The 12,968-nt window shown below is 65.8% G+C and overlaps 1 protein-coding gene across 1 annotated transcript; it reads right to left on the bottom strand.

Annotated features, from left to right (window-relative positions):
- Positions 1-11,124: 11,124 nt before the first annotated feature.
- OVCA2 (OVCA2 serine hydrolase domain containing) lies at positions 11,125-12,951 on the bottom strand. Its single transcript, XM_062012242.1, has one exon. The coding sequence runs from the start codon at positions 12,804-12,806 to the stop codon at positions 12,102-12,104; it is 705 nt and encodes a 234-aa protein (XP_061868226.1). The 5' UTR covers positions 12,807-12,951; the 3' UTR covers positions 11,125-12,101.
- Between the last annotated feature and the right edge of the window lie 17 nt (positions 12,952-12,968).

Below are 12,968 nucleotides of genomic sequence, written 5' to 3'. Positions count from 1 at the left end.
AGGGTGCTTGAGGGGGGAGTGCAGTGGGTGCAGGTGATGTGAGGAAGGAGTTTTGGAAGGAGGGAGGAAGGCGAGAGGCTTTAATTCGTTGCTGGGGGGGTTGGTAGAAAGTTTGGGGGGGATGGGGGCAGCCCTGGAGCACAGATGTGGGGCAGCAGTGGTTGGGGACTTGTGAAGCTTTGGGAGGAGGAGGAAGAGACAGGCAACACCATGTGTCTCCTCTCTTCATCCCTCCAGCACCACCCCACGGCCCGATAAAGCTGCTGGGCCGGGGATGCAATTTGGGGGTGTGTGTCCCCCCCCTTTGTGGAGCCGCCTCTCGCTTCACACTTTCGCTTCTCCTTTCTCACGGGCTGCAGTTTCTTGCACAACCTCCTCGTGCAGCAAAGCGTCGTGATGGGCACCTCCAGGTCGGCTGCTGAGCCTGATGGGGGGGTCCTGCTGGCATCCCTCAACCCGAGCAGGGCACCCCGAGTATCGGTCAGCCCTCCCACCGTGGATGCTCTTGGGGAGGTCTCACTCCATAACTCTGGTCCCTTGGTGAGTGGGAGACAACTGTGGGGTGTTGAGTGCTGTGGCTGGAGCTCCTGCAGGTGCTGTGGGGCTCCCCCAGTGCTGTCCCAGCCGCCGGGACAGGGTTTGGCCATCCCAAAGAGGATGGGTGGCACCATGGAGGGTGCGTGGTGGTGGCAGCCATGGCCCTCCCAGCTCAGCACCACTTGGCTGAAGCCCATCCTCAGATTCCAGGATCCAGGGTGCTCCAGCTCGCTACGGGGCCACCCCCATGGGGCTCGGGATGAGGTGGCACTGCCCACAGGGACATCCCAGACATCGGCTCAGAAATCCCCCTCCCCTGTCCCGCCCACGGGAAGCATCGGGACCCTGGGAGCGGGACGTGGGCGACCCCCGTCCCGGAGCCACAGTTCAATCCCAACTCCCCGGGCACTGATTTCCTCCTCTCCCCACATCTTCTCTTTCTTTTTTTCCCCCTTCTCTCTTCAATTAAGAGCTGGAAGTGTTTCAGGTTCTGGCAGCGAGCTCTGGCCGTCGTCGTGAGCGATGGCTCCCGCGGGCTCCGTCCCGGTAATTTATGGTGCTGAGCTGTATAAATCACGGCAGCGAGCGGCTCCCAGACAGCTGCATCCCCCGGGGCGGGCCGGGACCCCGGGCTGCCCCAGCTACCTGCTGAGTGACGCCGAGCCCTCGGGGCAGCGACTGAGGAGGGCGGGGAGCGGGGAGGGGGAAGGTGGAAGAACCTTCACCTTTTCCACTTTTCTTTTGCAGTTCCTCTCTCGTTCCCCGAGGGGCAGATCGGTGCCCTCAGGGGCTTTCGGGACAGGTGGAACGGGGTTGGGTGCGTTAATATCTTGCCTTCTGGAGGAGCCCCCCCAACCCCTGAGCTGGCATCCTGCACCCGAAACCCGCTGGGACTCCCCGGGGCTTGTGCCTCACGCCGGGGGCGGCGTCTGGGCAGAGGCAGCGCCGGCGACTGGGAGCGCACGGGGAAAGGGGCATTTTGGCCTCAATGTGCTGAGCAGATTGGAAGCAGCTCTGGTTAAGTCATTGGCTCTGTTGGGAGGTCTGAGCTGGAGCTTCTCCCGCCTGTGCCCCCTCCCCACGATCAATCAAAGTGTGCAGCAAACGAGCCCAGATGCCGGGAGATTCGGTTCAAATCCAGCTGTGGTTTGGATGGCGTTCGCATGCCTGGCTGCATGTGGGACCTGGGCTTTTGGACAGGATGCAGCCCCCCGGTCTCTGCAGGGCCCTGTTTCCCAGCTCAGCCTCTCCCCAAAGCCCACACACATGGCTTTCATTAGGGCTCGTTGGGCAGCGGGGCCGCATCCGGCTCTGCCGGCAGCTCCAGCCCCCGCTGGCAGCTCCTGCGGCGCTTCCCCAGCGGGGCTGGGGCACAGCAGCCTCCCCACCCCCGGCACTGCAGCCCCTGGGCTCTGAGGGGATGCACATTCCCTTTGCCTGTGCTGGGCTGAGGCTCTGAAACTCATGACAGCGCTGAGTGGCTCCAGGAGGGATGTGGATTGGTGCTGCTCACCCCCTGCTCTGCTGCTGAAGTTAGGCGGGGCTGTGGGATGCTGTGCTGAGCCCTGCCTGCTGTGAGAGAAGTTGGGGAGCAGCCACAGGACCCTGCCAGGTGCTTCTGGGGTGCTCAGTACCCCCCGACATGTCAGGACCCCTGTGGGGTGTCAGGTAGAACACTCTGGTCTGATGCAGCCTGTGGCTGAACCAACTGTGGGACAGTGCTGGGGTGGGTGAGGATACTCCCTTCCTTGTGAGGTGATGCTGGGGCGGGTGAGGGGATTCTGTTCCTTCTGGGGTGAAGGGGAGCCCTTCCTAGTGGGGTCAAGTACGTGAGGAACAGAATCACACAGTGGTTGAGGTTGGGAAGGACCTTGGGAGGTCATCATCCAGCCCTCTGCTCAAGCAAGACAGTGCCCAGAGGGCTTTGGGATGTCTCCAGGGATGGGGACTCCATCACCTCCCTGGGCACCCCGTGCCAATGCTCCCCTGATAGGAGAAAAGTGTTTGCTGACAGCCAGAGAGAAGCCCCATGGTTCATTCTGTGCCCATTACCCCTTGTCCTGGCACTGGGCACCACTGAGCCTGTCTCTGTCCCCTCTGCATCCTCGCCCCAGGTAGGTGCCTGTACATCGATGAGGTTCCCTGAACCTGCTCTTCCCCAGGCTGAGCAGTCCCAGCTCCCTCAGCCTCTCCTTATCAGAGAGACGTTCCAGTCCTTTAATACTCTTGGTTGTCCTTCACTGGACTGTCTCCAGTATGTCTCTCTCACTCTGGGGAGCTCTGTGCTGGATGCTGCACTCCAGGAGTAGCTTTCCCAGCGCTGAGCAGAGGGGGAAGGATTGGGGAAGGATCAGGGGATCCTGCTGCCAAATGCTCCAAACACAGCCCATGACACCATCCCCTCCTCTGCCCCAAGGGCATGATGCTGATTCCTGGGCAAAGTGGTTTCCACCAAGACCCTCGGGGGCTTTTCTGCTGAGCTGCTGTCCAGTTGGGTGGCCCCCAGGACATCGCAGTGCTGTTGTGTTGGAGTTTTGTGCTTCCCCTTGATGAACTTCTGAGGTTTCTATTAGCTGGAGGGGGCAATGAGACCCCCTTTCCTTGTGGAGTGGTGCTTGAGCAGCCAAGGGCACCCATCCCTGCAAGGTGATGATTCCTGGGGCAGTGGGACCCCTCTCTTTTAGGGTGATGCCTGATGGGGTGGTGGGACCCCTTCCCTGCAGAGTGACACTTGGGCAGGTGAGGAGCCCACCCCTCAGGGGTGATGCCTGGGGAGATGATGGGCCCCTGCCCTCATGGGTGATGCTTCATGGAGCAGTAAGACCCCTTCCTTGTGGGACAATGCTCAAGTAGGGTGAGGAACACTTCCAGTGGGGTGATACACGTGGAGGGGAGAGGTGATGAGACCCCTCCTCTGTGGGATGATGCTTCAGGGGACAGCGGGAATCCTTCCTTGTGAGGTGAAGCTCAGTCAAACACGGGCACCCATCCCTGCAAGGTGATGTTTTGTGGAGCCACGAGACCCCTTCCTTATGGGATGATGCTCAGTGGGGTGATGAGACCCCTTCCTTATGGGGTAACTCTCAATCAAGGCTGCCCACCCCTATGAGGTGATGTTTTCTGGGGCAATGAGACTCTTTTCTTGTGGGGTGATACATGATGGGATCTCTTCCCTTTCAAGTGATGCTTTGTGGGGTGACAGGGGACCCCCTTCTTGTGGACTGATGCTTTGTGGGGCAATGGGACCCCTTTCTTCTGAGGATGATGCTTGGTGGGCCCCTTTCCTCATACGCCACCACCTCCCCATCAACTCCCCCCAGCCTCAAAACACTTGCAGACCCCACGGGTGACTTCCTCCTCTCCACCACACCACCAAGCCCCCCGCTACTCTCCCCCCGCGACGGGGGCACGTCCGTAGTCACTAGTGGAAAGCCCACGAGATGGCAGCAACGGGCCACGCTCCAGGATGCGACACCACCCCACACACTTGGCCCCCTCGGGGGCTGTTCCCCCCCACAACCCCACGGCCACGGGCCCCCGACGTGCACCAAGGTGGCCGTGGGGCTGTGGGGGGAACAGCCCTCGAGGAGGCGGCGGAGCTGCGCAGCCGGTTGCGGGTGGGCCGGCCCCGGTTGCTGACTAATCCCGGGGCTGAGTCACGGTTGCGGCGGGGAACGCTGCGGCAGCGACCCCCTCCACCACCCCCCTCCAGCCCCCCACCTTTCGCGAACCGAAGAGCCCCGACGGGGCGGGCGTGGGGAAAAAAACAAAGGGGGAGGGGAGGAAAAACACCTCCATATAACCCTGGGATGGTGGTTTCTGGAGGGGAGGAGGAGCGTCAGCAACCTAAGGAGGTGCTTCTGACGGGTTTTGGGGTGGAGGCTCATTCATTGAACCCTTCTGTGGGAATTTGGGGGCGAGGGGGGAGTGTGTGTGGGGTGGGGGTTGTGGCCTGGGCCCCCATAGCAGCGTGCGGCCTTGCGCAGCGGCGGATGCTGCTGTCAATGACAACGCCGCTGTTGCTGTGGCAACCGCTATGATGCTCCGGCAGAGCAGAGTGAGGTCAGAAGGCTCCGGCAGGAATGGCGGGGAAGGAGAAGGGGGGTCGATCCTTCTCCCCCGTCCCCCCTCCGCCCCCTCCCCCTCTAATCCCCCAGACACGACTCTGGGCTCATCTTTGTGGGGGGTCGTGCTGGCACTTGGGATGCAGGGGTGGGGGGGGGCGTAAAAATTGATTAATGTGTGGAGACACAACCCCTCTTGGCTCTGGGACATCGATGGATTTGGGGGACTCAGATGAGGAGAGTCAGGCCCCGCTATGAGTTTGGAGGGGTCGAGTGGGGTGCCCCCCATGCCTTTCCCTCCCCCGCTGTTGTACTCTAAACTCACAGACACACACCCTTCCACCACTTTGTGCTGTCCCATCCTCCCTGCTGGGCACTGGGCTGGCACCCAAAGGTGCTCGGGACATAGGAGAGAGAGGGGATTCTCTTTGGGGGGGGGGGGAGGAAGGCGGGAGGTGCTGCTCAGGACATTGGGCTGTGTGGGCGGTGCAGGGGGGCAGGGGGCACCCCCAGGCTGATGCCCAGCTGTAGGCACCCTTGGGACCCTTTGCTCAGGCAGCCCCTCATCACCAGCCCCACATTGTCGTCCTCATGATGACACCACGAGAGGGGGATGGGGCTGCGCTTTGGCTTGCTGGATGAATATGGGTGTCCGGGGCTTCTGTGGGTGTCTGGGGGATGGACACGCCGAGAGTGCCCCACGCCACAGCCCTACAGGTCACGGGACCCCTCTGGTCGCCCCCGGGCTGGGGGCAGGAGGAGAGGGGGTGCTGGATGCTGCTCCTCTGAGCAGCTGGAGGAGCTGGAGACCGAAGGGGGGGTCGGGAGGGATCGGGGAGGGGGGGTCGGGATCCTTGTGCAGCCCGTACCCCCATCCATCTCCGAGCCTCTGTCCTCCCCCCGCGCCGATATAAATAGTAGCGTCTTCCCGTTCCCTAAATTTCCTCGCTGACGTAGCGCTCACGTCATTGTGTAGGTTGATGCTTTTCTATGAATGAGCCGAGATCCCCGTTACTACGAGCCCGATCCTATAAAAGCCCCGCGCGCTGCGGACAGCGCAGCACCGGCACCGGCACCGGCTCCCGCCGGGAGCCGCGGGGCCCCGGGCCCGGACAGGGAGGCTCCGGGGCCCGCAGGAGGTAAGACAGCGGCAGGGTTGGCCCCCAGGTAAGCCGGGACGGAGCCCGGTGCGGGGGCGGGCGGCGGGACCAGCGGGCGCTGCACCTGCCCGCCCCGGGGATGCGGAGGGGAGGCGGTGAACGAAGCGGGGGGCCGGGGGGGGGAAGCGGCGGGGGGGGCTCTGCGGCGGGCGGGGGCGGTGCGGTGCCGCCTGGCGCAGCCCCACGTGCGGGCCGGGCGGCGGGGGGCGGCGGGGGCGGTGCGCGGGGGCGGGCGCTGTGCGCGGAGCCGCCCCGGGGGGGGGGGAGGCGGGGAGAGGGGAGCGGGGGGGGGGGGCTCACGGCGAGGCCCGGCCGTCTGCACCCCGCGGGGCTTGGGGGCGGGGAGAGACGGGGAAGAGCAGTCGTGTCTGTGTCGTTCCCTCTTCTACTGCGGGTGACACCGGCGCCCGCTGTCCCCTGCTCCGAGCCTCTCCGGATCCATCCCCGACGGGACTCCTCCAGCCCCATCCCTACCCCCACTCCCCTACCTCGGCTTCCCTCGTCTCCCAGTGCCCCCCGTCCGAGCGCCGCCACCCCCGGTAGCCCGGAGAGGGCAGAGGTCGATCGCCTTCACCCCCGGTGCTGTCCCCGGGGCGCTGGAAAAGCGCAGAGACCCCGTCGTGGAAGAGCCCGAGTCAGCGCGTCGGCACCTTGGCTCTAGACTGCTTACTGCTGCGTAGGGACAGGACAGTAACAGTCTACAGTCATGGCTACTGAAGCATGACCCACCGCCAGCCCCGGCCCGGCCCGGCCCGGCCCGGCCCGGCCCGGCCCCGCCGCAGCGCCGGGTGGGGGGGCGGGAGCTGTCCGTGGTGCTGAGCCGTCGGGGAGCGCGGTCCCGCAGCGCGGGAGGGGGGTGGCGGAGGGACGTTCCAGGGCTGGGGGGGGGTGTCCCGGTGCCCGTCTGACCCCTCCTCCCTCTCTCTTTCCCCCCCCGCAGACACTGAGCCCCCCCCACGGCGGACGTGTCCCCCCCTCCCCTTCCCGCTGCAGCCCAGGTAGGGGGGGGGGGGGTCCCCGCCCGGTGGGGCGGACACGCGTGGGAGAGCGGGGTGGGAGGGGTGGGTGGAAGAGGGGGGACGTTACTGACACTCCTTCCCCTCCTCGCCTTCAGTACCGGGAGCCCCCCCACCCCGCGCCGTGGGTGGGGGTCAGCCGCTCTCGCTGCTGTGGCGAGGCCGCCTCCTCGCCGTCGCCAAGGCACCGTGCGCCCGCCCCGTCCGTCCCCCGCCCCGTCTCTGTCCCCCGTCCCTCCCCCCTCCGACGCCGCCCGGGCGACCGTGGCTTTAGATTGTTACTGTGCCGCTGGGGGGGTAACAGTCTACAGCCATGGTCGCCGGGCCCGGCGCACTCGCATCGCGGGCAGCACCGGCTCCCCCCACACACCCCCCCCAACCCGCCCCGGGGGTACCGGAGGCGGCGGAGGAAGGGGGCGGGCGAAGGGCGGGGGGTCCCGTCGGGGTCGGCCCGCCTCCCGGGGCAGTAGGAGCTCACATGCAGGGTGCAGCTCGCCGCACATCAACTCTTACTGTTCAGGGGGGCGGGCGCCGAGCGGCTCCTCTCCTCGGGCAGCGCGAATGTTGGGGACACCCCCTCCCCGCCAACCATCCACCCTTCCCCGTCCTGCCTCCCCGCTCCTGCCCCGCAGCCCCTCACCTGTCCTCCCGGCGGGGCCCCGGGGCTCATCCCCGCCGGGCTCGTCCGTCAGCGGCTCCCGGAGCACGTCGGTAACGGCGGTGCCGTGTCCCCCCTCCCCGCCCCCTCCCGCCGCCGGTGTGCGCGGCGCGGCCGGGGAAGGGGTTGGGAGGGGGCATCGGGCCGCGCCCGGGAGCGGAGCTCGGGCCGGCGGCGGGGCCGGTGCGGCCGGGACTGAGCGCGGCCCGACGGGACGGGACGGGGCGGGCGGGGGCGGGGGCACGTTGCACAACGCGCCCGGCGCGGCCAGGAGATTCCTGAGCAGCGAAGTCAGAGCGGCCCGGCCTGCCCCGGCACCGGGCACCGGGCCCTCGGCAGCCGGCGGTTACCGGTGCCGGCCGGGCAGGGCCCCTCGCGAGGGGCACCCAGAGCCCTGCAGATCGAGGGGAGGCACAGCGACTGCAGACACCCCGGAGGGCTGGGGGTGCCGAGTCCCGTGGAGGTGGGTGCTGGGGACAGCGGGGATGCAGTGGGACGGGCCCGGGTGAGGTGAGGCAGGACACGGACACAGCCCCTGGCAAGGACCTGCAGCCCCAGCACTGGGGCTCCAACAGGTGTCCCAGGGCTCCATCGGTTGCCTCCCAAACCTGAGTGGGGGCTGTGCCAGGCAGGGCCCATGCTCCTCCTCTCCAGGGCAGCCTGCCTAGGAGCTGGAGCCACTGGAGACACTCACCAGCAGCTCTGCCCTTGCCCTGCTGGGCACAGCTGCCGTGGGATTGCCCAGGGTGAGCAGGGGCACAGTGTGGCAGAGCAGCCACGGTCAGGCGCACAGTGTGAGCAACTGGGGCAGTGCCTTGCCCCATCCCCTGCCAGTCCCTTTTGCCTCCCACTTTCCCCATGGCTGCCACTAGCAATGGGCCATGCACCAGGATGGGGAGTTTGGGGCCAGTGGCCAGCACTCAGGTAAAGCTGCAGCTGCATTTGGCCCCACACTCCACAGATGTGCTGCAAAGGTGCTGCTGGCCACGAAAACCCCCCTGCAGACCCTGGAACCCCCCCTTGCTGGTGCCCAGGCTGGGCAGCGGCAGCACAGCAGGGTCTGGGGCCCTTCCAGGGGTGAGGGGACGTGTCCCACGGCAGCACCGCGGCCCCTCAGAGCCCAGCACAGCTCTGGCTGCGCTGCTGTTGTTGTTTCCAAGGCCAAACCTCTCCTGCTGACACCCTGGAATCAGTTTTTCTTCCAGAGTCCTTTATAAATCAGCTGCATTTCTGACACGGGGACTCAGCTTCCGACAGCGCTTCCAAGGCACCGGGCCTGGGGCCAAGGGTCGGCACGGGCTGCGGGACAGAGGCTGCTCAGCTCCTCCTCAGGAGCTGGCGGTGCTGGGGAGGGTCACAGCGCCTGCCGTGGCTGAGCCGTTCACTTGCCATGTCCACCACAGGATGGTGCTTGGCAGAGCACAGGCACCTTTGACTGAGCCCTGGGCTGCAGCGAGGGGCCCTGAGCTCTCCCCAGATGGGATTTCCCCAGAGGGCAGCACGTGTCCCCACAACCCAGCTTCCAGATGAAGTGTGTGACCCACTCCTGGCTCTGCCAAGGGGCACCTGGGAACTTGGGGGCAGGGGGGTGGTGGTGTTGGGGGCAGGGGGAGAGCTGTGGCTGCTGATCCAAGAGGCAGAGCAGCCGCCCGGCCACCACAGGAGCTGCTGTTGCCATCTGAGGGCTCTTGGCAAAAGGGCTTTCTGTGATTCAGCCGTGTTTATCCCAGCCCCAGCCCGGCCCAGCGTGGGTTTCCATGGAAAACTTCCATCCAAAACAAGGAGAGAAGGAGCGACAGCGGGAGTGACTCAGCCACAACTGGAAGCTTCTGCGGGTGAAGTGAGGAGGGGGGGGTGGAGGGGGGGGGCTGTTGTCAATAGTTTTGGTCCCACTCTGGCAGTGGGGTCCCTGGGGACAGCCCCCAGCTCTCCCCTTCCCCTGCTGCTGCAGCTTTGGGTGGGTTATAAACCCCGTCTGTGAAATCCAGCCCCTGCCCGGGGCAGCCCCTGCCGGGCCCCGCTCCCGGGCACAGGGGAGGAAGAGCACGGGATGAGTAAGGCTGGAACCCCGGCGGGATCGAGCACCCGACTCAGTGGGAGGCGGCTTCCCCAGCGCTGCCTCCAGGAGGAGGAGGAGTAGGAGGAGGAGGGCCTGAGTCAGAGCCGGCGCGGTGGGAGGGACACACGGGGGCCGGGGAGGAGGCGGTGAGTGCTGGGAGGCAGCGGCACTGGCAGCATCTTCTTCTCCCGTCCCTGGGACACGAGGACAGAGATGAGGGGGGTCTGCACAGCCCGGATCTGGTGCCCACGCAGGGGGTATAGAGAGGGCTCCGTGTGAGGAGCAGAGGAGTGACGGCCACCCTGCCAAAGTGCCCAAGCTCCCGCTGCCACACGGCAAGGCCACCATGCCCCAGGCCAGGAGCCCTGCACTGGCCTCATCACCTTCCCAGCAGCATCCTCCACTCGGGGATTGCACCAACCGGACTGCCCTGAGCTGCGTGGGTGAGGGGAGACCCCCCTGGCCACCACGGCCTGTCTTGTCTCCAGGCTCAGCCAGGAGTGCTCCGGGCTGCACCCGGGGCCAGCAGCAGAGAGGCAGGCAGGGCAGCACGAAAGCATCTCACCGGTGGGAAAGCCGGGGGAAGGCAGAAGGCCCGGGACAAACCCAAATCCCTCCTCCCACCGCAGCCGGGGCCGGGCACGGCCCTCCCCTGCCTCCCGCCCAAGCGCCTCCCGCCGCCCAGCGCCGCTTTCATTCGGGTTTATTCATGTGTCCAAACCAGTGCAGGAGCCGCCTGGCAGGAACCAGCTTTTACAGCTCCCCGAGGAGACAGGAGGTGTCTCACCCAGCCCTCGCATTGGCCCCTCCACAGCGCACCCGAGGGAGCCGGGAAGGCCGTGCGCACTCACCCGGTGCCCGCGCTCCTTCCCCCGCACGCTGCCGGCGGCTGCGGGGCCGCAGTGCGGGGCTGGGGCGGCCGCGGCGAGCGGCCAAGGGCTGCAGTGGCTGCTCCTCGCCTCCGGGGTGAGCTGCGGCGGCGGCCGAGCGCCAGCCCGACGTGTAGCTCTGCAATGATTAAAGGGTTAAGGAACGGCGGGATGCCCCGGAGCTGTCTGCTCCATCCTTCCCCGAGGGCAAAGGTACAGACAAATGCCCCCGGTGCTGTGTCACTGCCGGCTGCCGCTGCACCACTCTCCTCGCCCCAGCTGACTCCAGCCTCTAGTGTCCCCGCCGCGGTGACAGACACTCCCTGCCGCTGCAGTGCCCAGCACAGATGTGACACAGCCCACCCGGAGCCACTCTGAGAGCTGACAACGTGGGTAAAGCACTGCCCGAGCCTCCACCGCCCTCCGCAGCAGCAGCCCCATCCTCCTGCCACAGCCCCACGGACACAAATCCCCACGGGCATCAGAACCATTCACTGCCGGTGGGTTTTAACCCGTGGCAGCAAACACAGAAAGGGCTCCTCTCCCCTGTCCCTGGGGCTGCTCCTGGCTCACTGCTCCCCACAGCCTGGTGCTGCACAGGGAGGGGCAAAGGGAGAAGTCTCACCCCATTTTACCCACCCTGCCCTGGACCCCCAAGGAGGGGTCAGAGAGCAGCCACCACAGCTCTGGGGAGCCCAGCAGCAGCACATCTGCAACCACAACAATCAACATTTCCTGGAAAACACCAGAGCCAAACAGTGTAGTGACAAGTTTTTCTTGTTTCTGAAGGCACTTTGTACAGAGGAAGATACAGGAGTCTCCCAACAGACACTGACTGAACCAGCAGACACCTCACTCCTGAGGCAAACACCAGCCCTGGCACTGCCAGGGATCAGAGGAGGCTCTAGACCCAGCCCAGCTGCAAGGTTGGCTTAGCATCTTTCACCAAGGCTATTAAACCCCACGGGCTTTTGGGGTGTAACAAGCTGTGTGTGCTCTGCTGATGTTTCCTTTGTCTGAGCTGAGGGACCCCAAACCTGAACAGGCACTGGAGCCTCTGAAAGCACTCCACAAGCACAGAGCAGTGTCACGCTCCTGTACTCACCCCTCCCATGCTCATGGATGCACCAGAGCTGGAAAAACAGACCAGTGAGATCCCAGACTGGTGGGTGTTGCAAAGAACCTCCAGAGCTCCTCCAGCCCAAGCCCCTGCTAAAGCAGGTTCCCCTCACTCAGGGGGCACAGGAACGTGTGCAAGGGGGTTTGGAAACCTCCTGAGGAGCCTCCACACCCTCCCTGGGCAGCCTGGGCCAGGGCTCCCTCACCTCAGCACCAAAGGAGCTTCTCCTTGTGTTCCAGTGGAACTATTTGTGTTCCAGCTCCTGTCCATTACCGCTTGTCCTGTCTCTGGGCACCACAGAAAAATGTGTCACCCCATCCCCCTGACACCCACCCTCTGGGTACTTGGAAGGTGTTAATGAGGTCTTCCCTTAGTCTTCTCCAGCTTAAACAGGCTCAAGTCCCACAGCCTTTCCTCATAAGAAAGATGTTCCAGTCCCCTCAGCATCTTGATAGCCCTGATAACAAAGAGATGACACAGACCCACTCAGCCTGGCCTCTCATTAATGCTGCGCTGAGCTGCTGAGGACTCTTTGGCCCCTCCAGAGAGCACAGACACAGGGCTGCCCCACACAGCCTGCGTGTGGCTCGCTGGAGCCTCATTTATTACACACGGTTATCAAACCTCCTCAGTCCCCCGGGACTCAGCCGGTTCCTGTCCGGGTTGGAAGCGGTCCAAGAAGTCCAGGTAGGCTTTCTTCTGCGGTGCAGCCGCCGGCACGAAGTGTCCCCCGGGGTGGGAGAGGATAACGGGCTCCAGGAAGCTCTGGGCCAGCTCCCTGCTGAGGGTGGGAGCGATGACGCCGTCAGCATCGCCCACGACGTGCAGCGTGGGCAGGGCGATGGGCTCCCGGTAGAAGTGTCCGTGTGCCGGGGCGCGGCTGGCAAAGCCGGCCACCAGGATGGCGAAGGCCACGGGGAAGCGCGGGTCGCCGCGGGCTCGCAGGGCGCACACCATGGCGGCCAGCGCCGCGCCCTGGCTGAAGCCCAGCAACCCGTCAAACGGCCCGTGCTCCGCCAGCGCCGCCGCCACGGCCGCCAGCGACTCCTCCAGCCCCACCGGCTCCACCGCCGCCTCCCCGGCCTCAAAGCCGCCGGGCCCGGAGAACCACCAGCCGCGGGGGGGGTCGTCCGTGTCCTCCTCCTCCTCCCCGCCGCCGGGCACGAGGTGAGGCGCGCTGACCGCCAGCAGCTCGGCCCGGCCGCGCAGGGCCTTGCGCAAGGCGCCGGTGCGCTGTCGGAAGCGGCGGGCGCTCTGCCGGTAGCCGTGCAGCGCCAGCAGCCGCAGCGGCCGCTCGGCAGACATGGCGCCCGCCGCCGCCATCGCCTCACGCCCGGCACCGTCACTTCCGCCCGCTTCCCCTTCTCCCGCCAAAACGCACGGCGCTGATTGGACGGGGCGGGGCTGGGCGGGACGGAGCGCCCGCTGCCGGCGCTGATTGGACGGGGCGGGGCTGGGCGGGACGGAGCGCCCGCTGCCGGCGCT

The sequence above is a fragment of the Colius striatus genome, chromosome 20 (genome assembly GCF_028858725.1).
Source record: "Colius striatus isolate bColStr4 chromosome 20, bColStr4.1.hap1, whole genome shotgun sequence".
Classification (NCBI taxonomy): domain Eukaryota; kingdom Metazoa; phylum Chordata; class Aves; order Coliiformes; family Coliidae; genus Colius; species Colius striatus.
This window is presented reverse-complemented; position numbering and strand designations above follow the sequence as displayed.

Excerpts from the sequence above, each read along its gene's own strand:
- OVCA2 (XM_062012242.1), bottom strand. The coding sequence starts at position 12,806 with ATGGCGGCGGCGGGCGCCATGTCTGCCGAGCGGCCGCTGCGGCTGCTG.